Source organism: Diabrotica undecimpunctata, chromosome 9 (assembly GCF_040954645.1).
Source record: "Diabrotica undecimpunctata isolate CICGRU chromosome 9, icDiaUnde3, whole genome shotgun sequence".
Classification (NCBI taxonomy): Eukaryota; Metazoa; Arthropoda; class Insecta; order Coleoptera; family Chrysomelidae; genus Diabrotica; species Diabrotica undecimpunctata.
Window position 1 is genome coordinate 38537404 of NC_092811.1, and position 24286 is coordinate 38561689.

At 33.0% G+C, this 24286-nt stretch overlaps 1 protein-coding gene across 2 annotated transcripts in view; it reads left to right on the forward strand.

The window, feature by feature from the left end:
* LOC140449876 (uncharacterized) overlaps positions 1-21886 on the forward strand; it is a 117515-nt gene extending 95629 nt beyond the window's left edge. The window contains exon 2 of one of the 2 annotated variants that reach the window (XR_011951909.1): positions 21642-21886. Coding sequence is in view for 1 of the 2 variants with exons in the window: in XM_072543269.1 (XP_072399370.1) it covers positions 3829-5024 (1196 nt within the window). In the remaining variant the exon portion in view is untranslated. Of the gene's footprint in view, positions 1-3828; positions 6815-21641 lie in introns of those variants that run through there. The other variant, XM_072543269.1, reaches the window with a different exon arrangement.
* The last annotated feature ends 2400 nt before the right edge of the window (positions 21887-24286 follow it).

Consider the following 24286-nt stretch of genomic DNA (forward strand, 5'->3'; position numbering starts at 1 on the left):
TAAACAATACCCTATATCACCGTCAGACATTCTAGTAAGTTTCGATATTGTCTCACTTTTTACAAACATTCCTATAGATGAAACTCTAAACATTCTGAAAACTAAGTACAGTATCCAACAAGACCACTTATCTCTCATTAAACATTGTATGTCCAACACCTATTTCATCTTCCAAAATCAATTCTACAGACAAATAAATGGTGCCCCAATGGGCTCCCCTCTATCTCCAGTGATTGCCAATATCTTTATGGAAGACTTCGAGACCCGAGCACTATCCACATCAATGCTCAAACCCACATGTTGGCTACGATATGTTGACGATACATTCGTCATTTGGCCCCATGGCAGGGATGCTTTGGTGTCTTTCCAAACCCATCTGAATGGTATACATCCTAGTATCCAGTTCACGATGGAGGTGGAAACTGATTTATCCCTACCGTTTCTCGATGTTTTCATAAAGAAACACCAATCCCAAGGTTTTCATTACTCTGTCTATCGAAAACCCACACATACCAATCGTTACTTGCATGCCAACTCTCACCACCCACCTTCACAAATTAATTCAGTCATTAATACCCTTGTATCCAGATCAATACGCCTTTCCGATGATGCAAGTAGATCCGCTGAGCTTTCTTGTTTAAAACAAGCCCTCATCCAAAACGGCTACCGCGAAAATCACATCAATAGGAGCATCCACAGACATCAATCTCCCACTCAATCTCAATCCAAAGACTCAGACCCTTATCATACGAAAGCGTTTCTTCCTTACATCAAAGGTGTCACTGACAAAATCGACAAAATTCTTAAACCAAGAGGAATAAAAACAATATTTACCCCCCAACAAAAACTTTCATCTCTTGTCCGATCAATCAAAGACAATATTCCAAATGAACAGCACGGAGTTTATGAAATTCCTTGTGCAGACTGTCCCCGATCCTATATAGGCCAAACAAATCGTAGAATTCAAAATAGGATTTATGAACATTCCATTTCTGTTCGCAATTCCGATTCAATTTCAGCTCTCGGTCAACACCATCTTCATACAGGTCACAAAATTGATTTCGAAAACTCCAGAACCATAGCCCCCATCCGCTTTTATAAACCAAGAATTATCCGAGAAGCCATAGAAATAGAAAAAAGACCAAATTGCCATATATATATATATATATATATATATATATATATATATATATAATATATTTATATATATTTATATATATTTATATATACATATATATTTATATATATATATATATATATATATATATATATATATATATATATATATATATATGATAGAGGAAAAGTTACTTGTTCTAAGTAAAATTCGTTCTTGGAGGAAAACATTTGTTAACATCTGTTTTATTAAAAAAATGATTATCCTTTATTGTTTATAAATAAGGAATTTTCAACAATCGACCGATTAGAACAGAACAACAGAACGAGATCCTACAGCATACACAAGGAATAATACGAGGAGAATAACAATACCATACAGAAAAGGATTGTCAGAAAAACTTAAAAGGATAGGAAATACATTTAACATTCAAAACAACAAACACATTGAGATCTATTTTGTCTAAAACCAAACCTAACAATGAACAAGAAAGGACAAAGAATTGCATTTATAAAATACCTTGTGAATGCGATCAGTTTTATTTAGGTGAAACATTAAGGCCATTAAAAGTGAACATCAATCTTATATTAAAAATAGAGAATTTCATAGATCTCAAATATCTAAACACGCATGGAATAATGAACATAGGGTTCAATGGAATGATTCAAATATAGTCCTAAAAGAAACGGATGGTAAAAAAAAATCAAAGATGCGGCTCTAATTATGCTAAATGAGACCAATTGTGTCACAAATTCCTCGGCAGAATGTAGTAGGATCTGGTTACCCATATTGAAAGAGGAAGTTATTAAAAGGAAAATACCAGTAGTTGTAAGTCGTTAACATATAGAGGATACATCATTTATCTTTTTTAAATAACATACATATAAAATCAGAATTTGGTGTTCATTGAGAGTAAACTAAATGTAAAACCAAGTAGTCACCATGTCGGGATAGTATTATGAAATTTTTTTCCTGGTTTTTCACTCATAATTTACTATGGAATCACTAACAGGAGATTTTTACTGCCATCATGGCATGTGCTTGTCTTTTTAAAGACGAATTACATGCTATAATTTTTTCTGATGGATATTCTCAAGTTGAAGTTGATTTCATGTAATCGAATGAACTATCTTACAAGTAAAGTCGTCCCAGAAACGCAACTCAACAATATTGGCAATATCATTTTAAAGTCGTCTGCTTTAAAATGTATAATGTATGTCTGAATTGTCAATATAAATGTTTGGAAGTATTTTACCAAGTAACAAAAAAACAAACTTTGTTTAATTTACTAATGTTTGTATTTTGAAAACGATTTCCGAAGTGGAAATTGAAACGTCAATACACTACTTTAACCTTTAACTGTGGCTTATTTCCATTTAAACAGTAATTACTTTAATATGCCACAAAAAAATAGCTTCAGAACAATATTTATAAAAGGTATATTAATATAAAAACCCATCTGGCTACATCACAAAACGTTTTCTTAATGACTATTCCATCATCAGTGCATTCTAGGTTTACATATTTGAAGCCACTAAATACATGTAGTTAGTTTAGCAATCAAATAAGATACAGAAAAGAAAATAATGTAAATCAAATATGTATAAAAAAAATTAACTAACAGACAATTGAAAAAAATAACACACAGAAGAAAAATCACTAATTTTAACTTATACTATTTAGATAAGATGTTCAAAATGACCTCCCAAAACATTTATGCATGGTTGAAAGTGGTCATTAAAATAGTTGCTTACATTACGAAGCATTTTAATAAGTATCATAAATTTTATATTTTGTTCTCATTTTATTGTTAGATTTTAAGTGTTTGACAAGTCCGTAATGTTTTATTGGACTTATTGTACACTCTCCTTTTGATGGTTTCACTAATATTATTCTCTAAAGTGATTAGAGAATAATATTTAGCCTAGAAATGTAAAATTCTTTTGAGCGTTGATTTTCATATGACTTTTTTTATGTTGACTCATTTTGGATTCTGATTTTGCTGTACACTCATAAATATTTCTTCGATAATAGTAATCAGTTGTGTTGCTATCTTTAACACTTATAGGTGTTTGGATCTGGAATTTTCGATTGATATAATTATAGGCACTCTAAAAGTTAATGGGGAGGTGATGTGTGTCTGTATCAAATTCGCCCACTTTTTCTAGGATTCTCTTCAGTGTAAAGATTAGATCTATTGTTGATTTTTACAAGCAGAAACCTCATAAACTAAATTGCTCATATGTTTAGGAACGTTAAGCTCGATAATTTCTACATTGGAGTTGGTCTCCTCTTTTGTGTAACGGCAAGATTATTCCGATATTCCATTCCAGCGGACGTTGTTTATTTTTCCATATGGTCAGTATAGGTTCGAATATTGGCTTAATAGTTAGTCTTCGCCGTCTTTTATCTCATATTGACGAAAATTAAATCCGCACAAACCATGCACATTTTTGCAAACGTACTTACCAATACCTGCATTGTTTAAGTAAATGTTTGCTGCCTTCCAAAAAGCCTGTGCTGGCTTTTGCTTCCAACTACGATCATTATTATATTTTTATTAATATTATAATTACAGTCAAATAAGTATACTCTGTTCTATTAAACATAACCCCTTCCCCTTTCTGCTGAGATTTTTTTAACCGACCATAAAACATTTTTTTATTTAAGTATGTACATGATAGTGGTTTAATAGTTAATAACGATTTTAGGTTTTCCCCATGAAGATATACAAACTGATGAACAGTTATTCAAAGATTATGTTAGAATTACCGCTGATATGGACCAATATTTAAGTGCCTCGACGAATATGAACACCGACAAAAACTACTTTACGACTGAAATTTGCACCATACAATTTTCAACAAAGAATCATTTAGAACCAGATACGAGGGTTTACGTTGGAGACCAAGTTTTCACGTGTACAATATGCATTAAAAACTTTTCAGAAAGTTCTGATTTAAAATCAAGTGTAAACAGTCACGCTGCAGGAAAAAAACATTTAACCTGTGGAATTTGTTCTAAAGAGTTTAATAAAGATAGTCTTTTAACAGTACCTACTGTGGAAAATACTTTTCCATGTGAAATTTGCTCAGAATTGTTTTCACAAAGATCCAACTTAACAGAACATATGAGAGTACACACTGGCGAAAAACCTTTTGCATGTGAAATTTGCTCCAAAAGTTTTTCACAAAGATTCAAGTTAACAGAACATATGAGAGTACACACTGGCGATAAACCTTTTGCATGTGGAATTTGCTCCAAGAGTTTTTCACGAAGATCCAGTTTAACAGAACATATGAGAATACACACTGGCGATAAACCTTTTGCATGTGAAATTTGCTCCAAGAATTTTTCACGAAGATCCAGGTTAACAGAACATATGAGAATACACACTGGCGATAAACCTTTTGCATGTGAAATTTGCTCCAAAAGTTATTTACAGAGATCCAAGTTAACAGAACATATGAGAGTACACACTGGCGATAAACCTTTTGCATGTGAAATTTGCTCCAAGAGTTTTTCACGAAGATCCAGTTTAACAGAACATATGAGACTACACACTGGTGATAAACCTTTTGCATGTGAAATTTGCTCCAAAAGTTTTTCACAAAGATCCAAGTTAATACAACATATGAGAGTACACACTGGCGATAAACCTTTTGCATGTGAAATTTGCTCCCAAAGTTATTCACACAGATCCAAGTTAAAAGAACATATGAGAGTACACACTGGCGATAAACCTTTTGCATGTGAAATTTGCTGCAAAGGTTTTTCACATAGATCCAGTTTAACAAAACACATGAGAATACACACTGGCGATAAACCTTTTGCTTGTGAAATTTGCTCCACAAGTTTTTCACGAAGATCAAGTTTAACGGCTCATATGAGTATACACTGGCGATAAAACTTTTGCATGTGAAATTTGCTGCAAAAGTTTTACACATAAATCCAGTTTAACAGAACATCCGAGAATACACACTGGTGAGAAACCTTTTGGGTGTGAAATTTGCTGCAAAGGTTTTTCACGAAGAACAAATTTAAGAGAACATACTGGAGATAAACGTTTTGTCAAATTTGCGAAATTTGCTTAAAGAAGTTTTTACGAAGATCGAGGTTAACAAATCATGAGAATACACACTAGATGTATTTCGGAAATTCACTGAAACTTCACACGTAAATCATTTGCATTTGCAATTTGTACCAAAAATGGTTACAAAGTTTCTATTTAAAAAAACATATGAGAACACATACTGGAGATCAGTTTTGCATGTGAAATTAACACTAGTTTTTTTTTAAAAAGATCTAAGTTAACAGAACATGTTATATAAGAATACATACTGGAGATGAACCCTTTAAATGTGAAATTTACTGCAAATTTTTTTTCATATCGGATATAAATAACCCTTTAACAGGTTATAAAAGAATATACCGTGGAGATAATGCTATTGCATGTTGAATTTTGTCATTTACCTAAGTAAAAATGCTAGAAAACAGTAATGAATTTAATAGTAAAATTTGGACTAGCGGAATTCATCTTTTTTATTTATAGTTGTAATTAACAAGCGAGTCTTTACATAAAAGTGTTTTATATCATTTGTGATTAATAAATAAACACAATTTAATAGTGAGAGCCTTATTGATTTGTTTAAGCATTTATAATTGATCTGCAATATTAAGTTTAAAAGCGATTTAAACGTATTTTTTTAGGAAAGTAGGTTAGGAACCTACCTGCAGTACGACTTTTATGCGTAACTCTCGAGTTTGATGAAATATGTGTATTTAGTACTTTGGTGTTCTTACATTAAAGAGAACTGACATATCAGCGAAACATATATCACTGTAATATGATTTACTAGGATATCACTAACAGGAAAATTTTACTGTCGTCATTGCATGTGGTTGCCTTTTTAAAGACAAATCACCTGCTATGATTTTTCTGACGGGTATTGTTAAGTTCATTTCATATAATCGAATGAATCATCTTCTAAAAAAGTCATCCCAGAAACTCAACTCAAAAATATTGACAATATCGGAAATCATCTACTTCAAAATGTATTATAATATATGTCGAATTATCAATATGATTGAGTCAGATATAATTAAGTATTAGAAGCATTTTTTTAGCGAGTAACAAATTTTTTTTTTATTAATGTTTTTTATGTTGAGAAAATTTCTGAAGTTAAAATTGAGATGTCAAATAAACTTATTTTAAAGTAAAATTGTGGCTTATTCCTAATAAATACAGTAAATTACATTAAGATGCCGCAAGAAAATAGCTTCAGAGCATAATCATTTCATTTCATTATTAACAACATTTTTCTTATCATTACTAGAACAAGCACGAAATTGAAATATAATGTTTAAAAATTCTGTTTGATGTCAAAACATACAGGGTGATCAACTTTTGTGACAAAATCCATTATGATAAGAGATTCCAAAAAAGTTATTTACCAAAATGGGAAATTCAGCAGTTTTATAACAAGAGAATTGTAATTACTTTTGAGTTAAATTTTTAGTATATAGCGGTAAATGTTATACAGGTTTGCTTAAATAGACATTGTGTAAATTTTTAATAGGTAGGGCTTCAATTTTCAATGTTTCTTTACTACCATAATTGATTCCATATGTGTTCCTCAAATTTAAGACACAAACAGCGTGTGTGTCCAATTTCTTCTGTATTATTATTTTAATTTTATTTTCAATGTGCCGTGTGTTATTTTGTATATTATTAATAACTGTACGTTTAATAATTATTAAGTATAATTTCATAAGTTTGGTGTATTTTTACAATGTTGCATCACTTTATATTCAGTGAGAATATCCAAAAAATTTTGGTGACACAACGAAGCGTGGCCGGGTCAGCCTAAATGATAGATTTAAATATAAAATGCATATGTATGTACTATATTTTCGGAGAGAAAAAATTTATTTTTGACATAGAATAAGCTTTTATCTGTTATTTTGTGGCTATATTCATTTTTCATTGCTTTTAAATGAATATTTAGTAGCAATTATTCAAAGCATATGTTTTGAATAGGTAAAAGAATAAGAATAAGACTTACTCACAATCAATTTATTCTACCACCAACGACCGGTTTCGCATACTAAAATTTGCTATGCATCTTCAGGTCAACGATTCATGGTAAACTAAATGCTGAAAATATAATAACTCGTATTAGGATCTTGTCTGGTACAAAATGTATAGCAATTATGCCAATATTATATGTGTGCGATTTATTAAGTATGAATTTAAATTAATTAAATAAAAATTAAGTGAAAAAATGATTTATTGAAAATTGAAATTAAATACATATTACTTACATCCCGATATAAGGATTGTTATTAAATGCTTGAGAAAACATAGTTTAAAAATCCGTTATGGTAAACTGATGACAGGTGATCATCGGTTTAACTGCAACTATTTAACGAGTAAAGGGATAGTTCTTGAGGGTAAATTGATATTAACAACTACAATAGGGATGTAGGTCTTATATAAATTGTTTGTTGAAAAGTAAATGTGATGTTATATTATTTAAAAGGTATTTATATTTATTGAAGAGGTAGGGTAAAGTGTGCACATCGCGGTCACCTAAGAAGAAAATTTAATATAAAAAAAGTAAAACTCTGTGAATCAAATTTAAGGCGTCAACCGGTCATTTGGAGTTTTAACTTATTGCAAGACACATTCAATTTAAAAAATCAAAAATTTTTGTCTTTGACAGAGACAAAAAGTAAAAAAGTATCTTTGACCGGTATTGTGACCATATATGGACAATACCGGTCATGAGTGGGCAATGCCAGTCAATTTGTTTGTGTTATTATTAAAATAAAAATCAATATCTATTTAACAATTTTTTGTTATAAAACGATTAACGAATGTGCCTTAATGGGTAATAATTCAAGTAAATCAGTAAGAAAGGTGAAAAATATTTTTTATTACAAAACAAAAAAAAATAACAAAAATATGGGCCCATCTTGAGCAAAGGGTACATCTAAACCATATTTAATTGTTTTTGCCAAACTCGCTGCAAACCAGGCATCTATCTTCGTCTGCATCGTCACTGTCATCACATGGTATATCGATATCCGATTCCGAAGAACTAGAATCAAACACCTTTCTCTTGTAATGAGGTTTCTTAGTTTGTACTTGTTTTCCAGTCTTATTTGTATTTTGTCCTTTCTAAGATTTTTGGGTATTTAATTTAGTTTTTTCTTTTTCTTGAATTTTCTTTATCTTTTCCTGTTTTTTCTGTTCCTTTTCTTCTAACTCTTGTTTAAAAGGCGTAGATGTCAGGACTTTGCCATGGTGTTTTTTTCTGGTTATACTCTTTCTTACAGTGGAATTTGTAATAGACGTAAGTTCTTTAAATGATGTGAAACTAGTAGAAGGTCCCGGAATAGGATCCATTGCTGTTGTTTCAACCTGATTTTTATGTATAGGTGGCAAAGTTTGAGATGGGTTTGTATTGTAAATTTCGGATGGTCTGGCTTCATTATTATGTTGGACTTCAACAAGCGATTGGTTTTGTAATGTTATAGCAGCTAAGAAATCTTGATCTGCAAATACTTTTGGGTCGAGTGGAAAAATGCCAGCGCATTTAAAGCCAGATTCTCCTTTACTTATGGTCGCTACTATAGAATATGCTTTATTAAACAGACCAGCAACATCATATGGCGTGATATTCCACATAAAATATGTTTTAATAAACAAATTACATTCATTTCGATATTCAGCTTTAAGAGGCCTATAAAAAACAATATCCAAGGGTTGGATCTTGTGAGATAAATGAGGCGGAATTGAAAGCATAGAAATATTATTTGCTGTGCAATATTCATAAACTTTTATTGATGTGTCACTGGAATGGTTATCTGTAATTAGAAGAACTGGTGAGGTTTCACTGGGTTTTGAGTATTGTAACAACCATTCATAAAATAAAGCTTCATCACTCCAACCATTATTTGAACATTTACATAATGCTTCCGGAGGTCCATCTTTTTCTAACAGAGGTGTCAGTCGTTATCGCGGAAAAATAAATATGGGTGGAATGTATCGCCCAGCGGCATTCATGGCACACATAACTGTGATGTTTCTACCCCTATCTCCACTGATTGCAAAGCCCATTTTTTCCTGGCCTTTGGGAGCTAAATTTTTTTCAGGATCCTGAACTGTACTAATTCCCATCTCATCGGCATTGTATATTTGTGTTGGACCAAATTGATATTTTGTCATTAAACTTTCTAATAGTTTAAAAAACAGGTCCACTTCTTCTTTATTAAAAGCTGTTAATCTGTTTAGACTCGTGCCTTCTGCTTTGCGTATGGATACTGTTGGATTTCTGCGAAGAAAACTTCGTAACCACTCGACACCAACTAATCCTAAACAGACGTTAAAACTATGTTTAATACTGTTTCTTAGAAAAAAACTAAATGTATAGTGATCAGTAAAGAGCCGCGTAAATGCAAACTAGAAATAGACGGCAAAATTATAGAACAAGTAATGAAATTCAATTACCTAGGAGTAGAGATCACTAGTGACAGGGATATAAGAACAGAGACCACAAGGCAAGCATCAAAAGCGGCAAGAGTGAGTGGTTGCCTCCGAGAAACCATATAGAGAAACAAATATCTGACCATGGAAAGCAAAATGAAAGTATACAAGACAACAGTAAGACCAATCCTAACATATGCAGCGGAGACAAGGACCGATACAAGAAAGACGAAACAAGAAATCAAATCTAAATGAAAGTATTAAGATCAATAGCGGGCATATCATTAAGAGACAGACAAACTAACAGAAGTATACGCGAACAATGCAAAATTCAAAATATTAACAGGTGGATAAAAACAAGAAAAAAACACTGGAACGAACATGTAAACCGAATGGGACCAGATAGATTAGCGAACATCTGTAAAAACAATAAGCCGTATAGCAGAAGACCCGTTAGAAGGCCGCCAAAAAGGTGGAAAGATAATGTACAGTCAACAACGACTGAAACAGAATAAGAGGCAGACAAACAGGAGTAATCCTAGTCGCGCGCAGAAGAAGAAGAAGACTGTTTCTTTCAGCAAACTCAAATGCTAATTTTCTCACTTCTTTTGCTATTACGCCATAAAAAATAGAAGCTAAATATTTTATTTGTGTGGCTATTTCAGCTTCTTGTTCGACAGAAAATACTGATTCTCTACCTAATAACGCACCTTGAAGATTTTTATTTTTTTAATCTTTCTTACAATGTCGAAAAAGGGATAGTATATGCTTTTCGCATAGTCATTTCACCATTTCGATAAGCTAAAATAACTTTTTCTAAATCCTGTGGACTCCATTTTGTTTTACAAGTCGTTCTTTTTCGATTGCTTGTCATCTGAAATATAAAAATTCCCTAAGGATTAATAGTACAAACTGTAAATTAATATAAGTCAGCAAGGGGGTAATACCGGTCAACTGACCGGCATTGCCTCCTGTTGACATTTTTTTTTCTTAGAATTTTTTACTCGTAAACATGTATTAAATTATTGATCTTTAAAAAAGGAAGAGACAGATAACATCATTATAATCAATTGTAACCAATTTTAGGATCTACAAGTGAATAAAAATGAATTAAAACCTTATATTACTCACCATAAAAATAAGATCTAAAACACTGAAAACAGGTTAATAATATTTCTATGTTCTATGACAATGGTATGCGCCAACTTAACGCTCGTCTTAAATCTGAATACAGAGTAGTGTAGCGACACGTTGACAGTTATAGGAGGTTGCCAGATTGAATAGATTTCGCACAATCGGGATGACCGCCATTACCCACTGACCGGTATTTGCACAGTTTACTCTATAGTTTGAAATATGTGTTATTTATTGAAATTATTTATCTAGAACGGACAACACTGTAACAAAGTAGAATAAGATCTATGTTCTATTTTTGATGTTAGTTTGGGTGTGCAATTACTCCCAATTATATTTATCAAGTAAATGAAGATTCAATCTTGGTCTATTTTTGGACAAAAAAAATTATTGTGATGTCATAAAATTTAATTGGAATTCAATTTCAAAAATTAAAATTAAAAAACATGTAAGGACAAACAGAACACATTCACAAGACAAAACACACATCTAATTAAAAAAAAAATTAAAACATTTTTAAATCCTCACTCTCCTGGTCAAAATTGACCTTACCACTCCTAAACAAAGAATTTCCTCAATTGTATAACAGATATTATCGAAATTGGGAATTATTCCAAGACTGTGTCACTCAAAATCTCCCGGAATTGGGTAACTTGTCAAGAACTAAAAAAAAACGGGACAGAGATTTCAGTAATTGAAAGTACTCTTTAGCTATTCTAAGCTTTCTAAAGCTCAAATACAATAGCCATTCTTCGATATTTCCTCCTAGAATTGTTGCTAAAATTCAAGTAAGTTGCAAACCAATCACAGAGTAAAAAACATACCGAGATCCGCTCATAAAAACAGAATATAACCATATCTCGGCATCGGATTAGAAGTCAACAAGTTGAAACAACAATAGTGAATGTCAGATACTTCTGACCTAGACTACCGAGATGGTGGCAAATTCTGGAACAATTTTAAAATCATAAAACTAAAATAAGTCAAACACTTTAACACTTCCTATTGAACAGTATATTAAGCAATCCTTAACTACTATATGATTAATTAAAATCCTTTGTAAAAGGTATATATTTAAAAACCCAAACGGGCTGTGTTAGACAAAACGTTTTCGGAATTCATTATTCCATCATCGGTGTCTAGGAGTACATGAATGTAGCCACTAAATATATGGGTAAAAACCCGTTAACAAATAATTAGTTACATTTGTTTTACATTATATCTTATAAATTATTAGGATGTTAAAGTTACCGTTGGATTAGGTAACATGGCGACATATGACTCCACGTTGAAGTTGCAAGTCCTGAGACGGTGTGTCTACGAGGACTTTATGGAAGCAACAGGAACGTAGATTCCTTGTGGATACTATATGATTCTCTACCTTACATATAAGCTAAATAACATCCGATAGTTTCCCCAGTTTCAAGAAGAACAAGGTTTTAGGTCCGGACGATCGTGCACCCACGCTATGTTTATAATAAGATAAGTCTAAGGGAACTCATTAGAATACAACAAACCGTCATATCTATGTTTCGTGAACCTTAATAAGGCATTTGATCGGGTCAAATTAAATGACGTTGTCCACTTATTGTCCACTTATAAAACGATTGAAAATATCTACCAAAACAACACAATAAAAGTAAAAGGAGAACTAACTGGTCCATTTGAAGCTGGCAATTGGATAGATAGATAGTATATTTGACTGTAATTTACAACAACGTTTACAGCAAGTCAAACTAAAATTATAAATATTAATCATTACAACAAAATGAAAACAATACATTAAAAATATTTAAATCATTAAAATACATATAAAACGTACAATATGGACATCATAATATAATTAAAATAATATTAAATTTGGTTATGTTACAGCTTGGGCATTCACAGATACACTCTGGTAATATTCACCTAATGTATAAGGACACATGGTCACTAGGTACTCTTTGACTTGGTTTTTAAAAGCTGTAGTTAAATGAATGTTTTTAAATTTTTGAGGAAGTTGATTATACAATAGTAAACCACAGACAGTAGATGACTTCCTACTTATTTCTAAATGTCGATAGGGTACTACAAACTGTCTCTTATTTCTTGTGTTGTTTGAGTGAATATCACTGTTACATAAAAAAGTTCTTTTATTTTTATGAATTAGTATCAATAATTCCAAAATGTAAATTTCATACACTGTTAATATATTTAAATCTCTAAATAGGTTTTTACAAGACCAACCATACGGAACACCTGCAATGCATCTGACAATACGCTTTTGAAAATAGGCCTTGAAAACGTCCTTTATACTAGAAGAGCCACCCCAGACAGTTATACCGTAACTCATTGTCGATTGTACCTCAGCAAAATAAAAAAGACGAAGGTGTTGGAGAAAAGTACCCAAATTTCTCAATTGATAACATTTAGAATTGAGTTTTTTACATGTATTCCAACAATGAGTCTTAAAAGATAAATGAGAGTCGAAAGTCACTCCTAAAAACTTTACATCACTACAACTCAAAATACCCTCACCATTGATGGAAATACTTAAATCAGGTTTAGTAGAATTTGAACGGGACGTAAATGATAAAAATTTAGTTTTGTGAACGTTGAACAGGAGCGACTGATTACTGGACCAATCAGAGAAGGTCTTCAGTGAGTTTGTTATTTTATCTTGTAAAAAATTTATGTCTTTATCGCGATATACCATTGTTGAGTCGTCAGCATAAACTGATACAAATGCATCAGACATTACATATGGTAGTTCATTAATATACAAAATAAATAATATCGGGCCTTGTGGTACTCCATTCTTATTAACAATCGGATCAGACATTGAAATCTTGAAGTTATTTTTCACTCTAACTATTTGGTGCCGGTCTTTCAGATAGGAACCAAACCAAGTATGGGCAACTCCCCTAACACCATATCTGTACAATCCATCGAGGAGTACATCGTGTTGCACACAGTCAAAAGCACGACTGAGGTCACAAAAAATGGCAGTTGGATTTTCACTGTTTTCAATAGAGATTAAGACGTCCTCATAGAAACTGTTAATGGCTGTGGAAGTAGAAAATTTATTTCGAAATCCATGTTGATGCTTTGTGATAATTTGGTTGATATCCAAAAATAATAAAAGTTGTTTTAGCATTGCATATTCAATAATCTTAGATATCACAGATGGAACAGACAATGGTCGAAAATTTGACATTGATTCAGGATCACCTTGTTTTAATACCGGTGAAATGATAGAAGTTTTCAGCAGACTGGGAAAAACACCAGAATTAAAAGAAGCATTTATAATGTGAGTAAGTGGTGTCAAAATCTGAGACGCAATTTTCTTAATTACTATACCTGAGATTTCATCAAAACCACACGATGTTTCGTTTTTAATTTTATATTTTATTATGTCTAAGATATCTTCCTCTGTTACATAAGATAGGAACAAACTATTTTGAACAAAATCGTTGGAATGCTGAAAATTTAAATCTGATTTAATTATTTTACTAATTATATCTATTGATGCATTTATAAAGTAATCATTAAATTTGTTAGATATTATATCTGAATCTGTAATCCTAGTTTCATCTATTTTTAGACAGATATTTTTGATATTTTTTTGTTTTCCATTAAGTTCATTTATAACAGCCCATGTGGTTTTGTTTTTGTTAGAGGATTCAGAGATTTTGTTAAAATAAAACTGACCCTTTGTGGCCTCAACAAGAACTTTGTGCTGATATTTTTTTGTCTATATAAAGTTTTTAGCTCAGGGTATGCCCTACTCAAAATATACAAATCCTTCAGACTATCTGAAGAAGATTTTACTTCTTGTGTGACCCATGTTTTTTTTATTTGGTTTTGGTAATGTTTGGTTTTTCTAATAGGACAACTAATATTGAAATAGAACTGTAATTTATCATGAAAGGCATTATATTTACTCTCAACATCAGTTGCATGATAAACATCTTGCCATGTTTCTTTACTCAAGAGATTGTTTTTTTTTTTTTTTTTTATTAGAAAAAGATGTCGCATCCACCAAAAGGTTATTAGCGACGGAACAAAATATAAATAACAAAGTTAAACACCTACAGATTATACAAAATGTTTATGGATCTAAGATAATTCACTATATTGTCACAGGAACAGTTTTGACCTAAAGCCTGTGGTAGAGCGAGTGGATCTTGTAGCGCTGTCTTTCTTGGTCATATTTACTACAAATTGTTAAAAAGTGTTCGACTGTTAATCGGACGTTACACTGATCACATATAGGTGGATTTTTCTTTGTGAAACGGTAGGAGTGCGTTAATCTGGTATGTCCTAGACGTAAACGCGCAACCGCAATTTGTTCTCGTTTATTGCGCGACGATGGAAACCACTGAGACACATTATTTTTGATTTTATTTAAATTGGAATTAGTTTGAGACCACCCATTTCGCCACAAATACAACACTTTTTAAAATAAGCTTTTAAGTCACTGGAAACACACTTGTCTATCGGCTCCGACAAATCACTTAAAATTGCCTCTCGTGCAATCCTGTCAGCTTCTTCATTTCCTGTTATTCCGACGTGTGAGGGAACCTCACACCTGAGAGTTAGATGATACTGAACGATTGTCTACAGAAGAGTCACTATCTAAGTCAGAAATCTCTTTCCCTAAGTGGTTGTGTAGTTGCTTTTGAAGTTTTGTAAACTTGCTTTTTGTAGATCTATCATTTGCATATTGATAGCTGCTTTGTAAAAGATGGAGTAAACCAGCCATATCAGTTGTAAATTCTTTTACGACGCTAATAGTGTCGGGGGAGCCTTGGACATTATCAATCAGTAGGGACAATTGGTGGAAATTTAAAACGAATGGTGGGGTATGATTATCAATGAAATTTTCAAGAGTTTCCCGTGTAGATTGGACTTTAGATGAGCGTGGTTTTTTTGGTTTAGAGAGTTTGGGTTTTGCAAACAGATTTTCTGATGAAATTGCTGAATCTGAAGGAGGCGTGTCGATCTCACCAATACTGCGTTTTATGGAAGAACTTGCGTTTTCGCAATTGCTATTAGACATTTCACTTAGATGATGTGGCTTTGTTACATTTGGAAGTACTGGAGCGAACTCATTGGTAGTGACAGAAGTCGAGCTTGTAGTTTTATTTGTAAGATTGGTTGAAATGGTTGTTTCAAAAAATTGTGGTGATGTATCAGTTTTATTAGAATTTTCTGCAGTTGTATCTAATGGAAAAGGAGCTGATAGATTGGAAAATATTGCTTCCGAAGTTTGTGAAAACGGTACTGCCGCTGAAGGAGGTTGATTAAAAGTGTTGCTATGAGTAGGAGTATTAGTAGTTTCTTTGTCGTGGAGATTTGTAGATGTAGGTGATATGCTCGGATTTGATAATGGATAACTTGATGACTGCTGGGTGTTTGGTACCTTGTGTAGTATACTTGTTGAAGCTGTTTGATTTGGTACTTCATTGTTTGACTCAATATGAGTTGATTCCGTTACTGAACTGGTTTTGCATTGGGATGATATGTGTCCTGCATTTTTGCAAATAAAGCAGGTGAGTGTACCTTGTGACAAAAATATGCGGTAAGGTGTTTGGTCGAAATTTATTAGAATAGAATCTGGAATTGGTGATGTTATAGGGCTTATATAAACTTGCCTCCGAAAGCTCAATATGTGACTATATTCGGGAAGAGTCGAGCTAATTTTCAGAAATGTTATTGGGGAAATAAGCTTTAAACCGATATTCTGTAATTCTTCAACTAATACTTGATGAGGAATTGACGGGCAGACTCCAGACAAGACTAGTCTTTCTGCTGGAGAGACAAGTCTTCGTGCTGCTACAACTTCGCCGAGTACTTCTATAGAGCCGTGTTGTGTCATGAAGTTATCTACTACGGTTTTGTTTGCCAAATACATGCAGATTCTATTATGAGATAATCTAGATGAAAAAATAATATTTTTTGGGTTGATGATTGTACCCAAAGGAATGAGATAATCCTGCAGTTTAGCATTATCGATACAACTAAATACAATTGCTTGGTTCTTACTCGGAAAAGAATGTGAAGCGGCTGAAGCATAACTGTTTGTGATATTCGAACGTTGATTTACTGGACTGGTTAGATCGGAAGGTGTGTTTACATTGTGTGAAGTCATTTTAAGCTGCGGTGGCGAAGGCCTTACTCCGACTCTGGTAAATGAAAAACCAATCGCATGCTACTATAAGATACTTATAGTAGCTAACCTCACAAAATGATTGTACGGTAGTGTATATTTATTATTTGACGTATTCTTTTCACAATAATAAAATAATAATTACGTATAGATGACTTACGTAGTAGTATCTAGTAGATAAACACTTTAATTTTAAAAAACTATTTAATAAAACCACTTGTTTTTATTAAAAACTAGGAGTACGATATCAGTACAACTTAACCGTACCTTGCCAGGGCCGGTCTCCTCAAGAGATTGTTGAATGCATCTATAGCGCCTTCGTGTGTTACTCTGAAAGTATTTCGAACTGATGTCATAGTTAGATTAATAAAATTCAATCTCAAAAGGAATATATCGTGATCCGATTCAGTATTTACATTTACAGTACCTATACAATCATCACAATTTGTATATACCTGATCCAAAATATTTCTGCATGTTGAAGTCGACCTTGTAGGTGTAAAGTTCCTGGGTGACAAACCATAAGATGCTAGAAGACCAGAAAATCTGTGTGAATTATTTAGTGTCATGGAATTTACATTAAAATCGCCTGTTAAAAATATGAATTGATTTGGTTTAAAATTTGAATTTAAAATAAGATTAAGTTTTTCATAAAATACATCAAATTTACCTTTAGATCTGTAGCAAACTAAAATTGTGTGTTGATTTGAATTATAATGCCACTTCAGCCCACATACCTCCATGTCTTTTTCAACACAGTACTGATCGAGTAAAATGGAACTAACCTTCATATCATTTCTTGCTAAGACAGGGGGATTACCTGAGTCCTCTATTGTTCAACGTGATCATATATAAAATAATAAAAAAAGTAAACAACTTAAAATAATCTGCTATGCAGACGACGCAATACTGTTCTCTTAAAGTGAAGATGATTTACAACGTATTAATCATCATATATCAATATTATAACATCAATTTATGCTTGCTGCATCAAGCGCTAGAATTCGTCGGATTTCAATACGAAGTTCAGCCATGATTTTTTCCCTATGCCCTTTTGTGTACTGAAAATGTCATATGAGATAAGCAGAAAAAAGAAAATTTAGACTTGAACCAGTGTGCGTTTTTTTTTTTGAAAATCGAATTTTTCTTATTAAAAAAATTTGTTTGGTTCCACGATTTTATATTTTATCTCTTATGCCATTTTATGAATCGATAGAGGAATATTGATTCTACTTTTAAAAATTTTCGCATAAGGGTTACTGGTGCCCTAAAGGTATAAGCATGTAATGTTAATAGGTCCGTGATTTTATTCTTCGTGCCATTTGGAAGTTTGTTAGTGTTGACGATAAGGAAGCTGCAAAGAGGCACAACCGCAGATCGGAAAAAGAAAAATTACACTTTGGAAAAGTTGCAAAAATGTTTCAGCATCGGTTCGAGATTTTCTCGCTTATGCCATTAAAACTATACTATGGTTATAGCTAGAATAAATACTCTGTCTCATCGGCATAACGATTTGACAAGCCTATACCGGAGGCATAAGTCGTATATTTGTTAAAAATCGAGTGAATTTCCACGATTTTCTCCCTTATGCTACTTTGCATACATATAGAAAAATATATTTTAAACTCATATGAAAAAAGGCATAAGTGCTACAAATTGCTTTAACAGTTAAAATCATTTTTATCCTTTTAATTTATTGCTTGTATTTTTGTTGAATACATTAATTTTACAAACGAATTCTTTCAGGGTATTAAATGCTGCCCTGTAACACACGATTATTTTATGTAATATATTACATACCTACACAAAATGTTATTTTACTTACTATTATGCAAAATCATTGCGCAATTATGCAATATTTTCTGCCACTCTATGCAAGAAATACTAATTTTTCATATTTATATTGAATATTGAATTATTTATATATATTCATATTCAAAATTGAAATAATAGTGTAACGGCACACAGGAAAAAAACATACTATTGCTTAAAATTAAATACTCACTGATAATCTTTTTTTTTTTTTTTTATTTTATTAACGCATCAACCACGCAGGGTCATTAGCGTATTTAGATTAATACAATAAGTAAAATATACATTAGTTTACAATAATAATAATAATAATATCTTTGTGTGTTACAATGTTCATTTTAGATCTTTTGAAGGAGTTGGCAGTCTTTAAGATAGGAAAATATTTTTCGGGTGTCTGTATTTTCTTCTATTGCATCTCTTAGGGAGTTGGGTATGTTATATTTGAGTCGTTCACTATTATATTTGGGACACTGTATTAAAAAATGTTTAACCGTTAGAACACTGTTGCACACTTCACACACTGGTTTATTTTTGCGCTGTAATAAATAGTCATGAGTAAGTCGTGTATGGCCGATACGGAGACGGGTAAGTATCACTTGCTCTCTCCTGTCTTTTATTTTTGGTTTCCAAAGATGTGAATGTTTGTTGACTTCGTATAGCCTTGATGGAGTGTTGTTCCAAGTTTCTTGCCATTTTTGAATTATTTTTTGTTTTAGGTATGGTTTTAAATCGTTTTGTACCAATATATTATTTTCTTCGGACATCGGGTTAGTTGGTGCGTTCTTAGCCAGTTTATCTACAACTTCGTTACCTTCAATTCCTATATGAGAAGGCACCCATAAAAAGTGAACTTGGATGTTCTTATTTGCAATGTTTTTAAGTTCTTTTTTAATAAGAAGTAGAAGGGGGTTATCACAGTACAATTGAGTCAGTGAGGATAATGAACTTAAAGAATCTGTGATTATTATATATCTTTCTTTGTTTTTGTTTTGTATTAACAATAGTGCTTTTAGGATTGCAAATAATTCAGCCGAAAAGATGGTTGTAATTGATGGCAATTTGAAACTAACTGAGGAGTCTTCCGAATAAATTGCTGCTCCAACTCTGTCTTCATTTTTTGACGCATCGGTGTAAACGTTGTAGGTATTGCCATATACTGATAATCTTTGTAATTGGGGTTTTGGATGTCTATAAAAGCTTGTTGAAATTATTTCGTTTTAACGATTTTATAAAATGATGGGTTAAAATCACAGCCTGTAGAAGCGTGAAATGCAGGAAGTCCCTTATAAATCTTTGCCCCCAGCGAACTATAGATGCTATTTACATCGATAAAGCATTGTTCCCTTTGCTAAACTGTAGCAATACTTTTAGTCCTTCTTTAAAATGCGTCATATTTCCTAAGAATATTATTAAGATATCTGTATCAGAAGATTGCACTATGACTTCAGTGCCACTTTCAATTTGACTTGAAAAAATTCAATTTTTGGATCAGCTCCCCCATGTCCCGCGCTGCGATGTTCGTTAACAATTTGGCAATGAATTAGGTTATTGTTAACCGTATACCCGAAGCATTTTTTATAAGAAACAATATCTTTGAATTTTATATTTAGAAGATAAAGAGAAAACTCTTTATCTTCTAAAAAATTGACAGCAGCTTGCGTATTCCAATGGTCAATGAGGAATTTTACCATAGCATCCTTAAATTTGACACTCCGCCATTCTTCACCAAAATCAGGTCGACTTTGCTCAGTATCTATTTTATAAAAAGTTAGTAATATTAATTATAAAAATATTGATAATAATAATACAATCGAATATACAATAATGCACAACAATAATACAATACTCGAGAAAGATGTTTCCCGTGACTGAGTGTTTCCTACTTGACGTTCATGATCATGTTATTCCAACTTAAAAGTACCAGGCTGCCAGGCGTTTGTCGGTACTGATTATAAAGAACGCCATGACTCAGTAGGAAAGATTATCCACCAAGATCTAGATGACAAACTGAGACTTCTCCAAACTTTTTATCAATACGTCCCTGACAGAATGCTTGAAAATTACAACTACAAACTATACAGGGACCGCACTGTGCTCACAGACCACCCAGTGGCACATAATAGACCGGATCTCATAGTAGTTAATAGACTTACTAGGCAAACAAACACTTATTGATGTGGCGATACCCAACACCAATAATTTACGTGTTAAATACAACGAAAAGTTCGCCAAGTACAGAGATCTAGAAATACAAGTCAGGAGACAATGGAGAATGAAAAGTACCCAGACAGTACCTATTATTCTATCTACTACTAGTGTTATTCCCAAAAACCTCCTATAAAACAGCTGGGTCTAAATGAACATCTTTATAAGGCCATGCAGAAAGCTGTACTCCTCACGACGCGCGACGTCCAGACGTGTACGAAAATTTTTGGGAGATACTCCAGCATACCAAGTCATCTAGGTCTCGATAACGCGGAAAAAGTCCCACCAGAGCTCAATCTTTTTGATACCGTAGGTATCTGGGATAAGTGAATTTTCCTCTTAGAGGGAGTGTAAGCCGTATGGATAAATCTGGATAATACAACGAAAAGATCGCCAAGTACAGATATCTGGAAATACAAATAAGAAGATGGAGAATGGAAAGTACCCAGATGATACCTTTCTTTCTACTACTGGAGTAATTGGAAGCTCCTAGGTAACATAAAAAGCTGGGTAAATATTTAAAATGTCCTCCGTCGACGTCAATACTACTTGCAAGCGATCTTAAAAAGAGCGACTTCACTAATACATTTCTGTTTATTGTCATACATTCATTTCTAATTCTCTCATTTATTCCTTCTTTAGTTGTAGCTGGTGTTTTATACTCTTACGATAAATATGATTCATATTCAACCTGTAAACATGTTATTATTCTAATAAGAATTTTCTAGTAGTTTCCTCTACGATAAAACCGGCCTTCTTCCATGCCGTTCGAGACTGTTCAAGGGTCAGCACAGGTCAACATCCATCCGCTTCGAGAGATTCCAGACTAACGGCTGTTTGATATATATAGAGACATTTTCATTGTGTGGGTTAGTCTGAATAATATTGTCGAGTCGAGTTTTGAAATGTAACGCGCGTATTGTAATAAATGATATAATTATAGTGTGAAATAAATTAGTATAATATTGTACAAATAAAGACTTTAATAAACTAAGTGTTAGAACATTTTATAATAAATAAAGTTAATAAATTAGACAAATAAACTCAGTTCAATACACCTTATATTTTGTTTACCCCCTGAAAATAAAATCTAAGTATTTTAACTTTGGAGATCGTGAAGGCACCTTCTCGATCCTTTCCGTGTATTCCCTCATATATGTTCAACGGTACTACTTAAAATAATTTCGGCAAAAAGAAGGGTACTATAACATAATTTTCAGTAACTCCAGCACAAACATTTAATGATCGTGTTGTTTGACTGGGTGAGAATTTTCTTGTAAATCGGAGGTTGTGTATCTAACAGTGGAAATTATGTCTGTTTACAATACCATTAGTAGATGTATAGCGTTCCTTTCAGAGCGGAAGTGACGTCACACGTCGATCGTCAAGCGTACGTATCCTCATGTATCAAGGCCACGCCCCCTCGTGACGTAGGAACGTGCCTCGTGTCTCAGGGCCACGCCCCTCGACCAAAGGCGGCGTAGGAACGTGCCTCGTGTCTCTAGGCCACGCCCCTCGGCCAATGGCGGTATAGGAACGTCCCCCTATGTCTTGCTGACCAATGGTGGACGTCCTCGTGACGTCGGAACGTATCATCGACCAATGGCAACATAGTAGCGTCAGTGGTGGGAATAGCAGGCCAATGATGGCATAGGAACGTCCCCCTATGTCTTGCTGACCAATGGTGGACGTGGTATGTGGGAAGTAGCTTTATCTCCAAATAAAACATATTCCAAGAAATATGCATCATTCTGAATGTGTTCCTACGCCCATCGACAACATTATACTCTTTTATTATAGTTATCCTCATTAAGCTCTTAATGCAACTGTGCATGATATGAATGAATCTTGTTCTTTTTAAAAATTCTTCCTACACTTCTTCTTATGGTGCCCTATCCAATTAGTGGATGTAGGCGACAATTCTGGCATACTTCTCTTGATCTTGTGTGGCTCTAAAGAGTTAATGGGCATCGAGGTTTGTCCGATCCCTTATGTTTTTAAGCCATGAGTATTTCTTTCTTCCGATGCCCCGTTTCCCTTCCATAATAAGCTTTAACAACTGGTACTTGGAATTTCGAAATATATGACCCAGATAAGCTTTTCTTCTTTTTATTATTGGCAGCAATTCTCGTTCTCTGCCCATTCGATTTAATACTTCGACATTTGTTTCAAAGGCCTCCAATCGGTTCATCACATTGGCCTTCATGGTCCAGGTTTCTACATCATATAGCAGTATGGAGTAAATATAACATTTTACAAAGCGATATCGAAGCGTTAATTTAAGGCTGCTGTTGCTTAGCAAAGTTCTCATATTAGTACCTACTATGTATCCTAATCCCAATGAGTGATAGTAGTGTAGGTTCCTACACTACTATCACTAATTTCAAAAACATTTGCAATTTACTTTCTGCTAATATGCGGATTCTCAGTGATATTAAGGATTACCTACATTTATTTCATTTTCTTCATTTACAATAAATTTTGTTCGATCAGATTTTTCGTAACTTACGTATTTAATCCGTTGAAACTTTGAAAAAGTTTCTCTTCTTGGTTGTCGTCTATCTGGGAATTGCTGATGATAAATCCTCGTTGCTAGTAGCACATTTTTGTTATACCCTCCTAGCGCAAAAGCTATATCAACTATATCAATCTGTTCTTTGGTAACAAATTCACTTTTATGGGTGGCCCTGTATATTTGAAAATATTTTAAATATGGTCCTATCTGTGTTCCAAGTTTTACCTAAATATTCTTTTTTCGTATCTCTTAGGAGAAATGAGTAATTGGACTTTAGTCGTAATTTTAAATTTACACTACCATTATTCCTCCCTAAAGGTTAAAATAATAACATTTTGATTGGGGTAACACGCTATACAAGGTCAAATGCCATCACGACTATAGAAAATGTCACACCGAGAGTGCAGTACGGCTAATATAGGAATGCACAATTGCCGGATTTCACGCCTTGTGCTTAGCGATACAAACAGGTCCAAGTGGTAGTCACAGAACCGTACCCAGATCTCTACGCCGGGCTCTGTTATTTATTATAAAATAATATATTGATAAAATAATTGCCTTCAAGTAGCCAAATAAGAGGCATGAATTTGAATAAAAAGACCTTAAGTTTTTAGCGAGAATTTTATTATAAAACTGTATGCTTTATTAAACTAACAAATGTATTTTAAATTACATTTCTTGATAGTTATAAATATACCGGGTGGAACCCCCGGTAACTCGATTTCCGTGCACCCAGCCCAATATCCAAACTTTTTCTTTTGTAAATATGTGAAAAATTATCAGGAACGGGAATATCGAAAAAGCTTTGCACATTTTTTAATCCCGGCGATGTTATTAAAAAAACAAGTTGCGCACTTG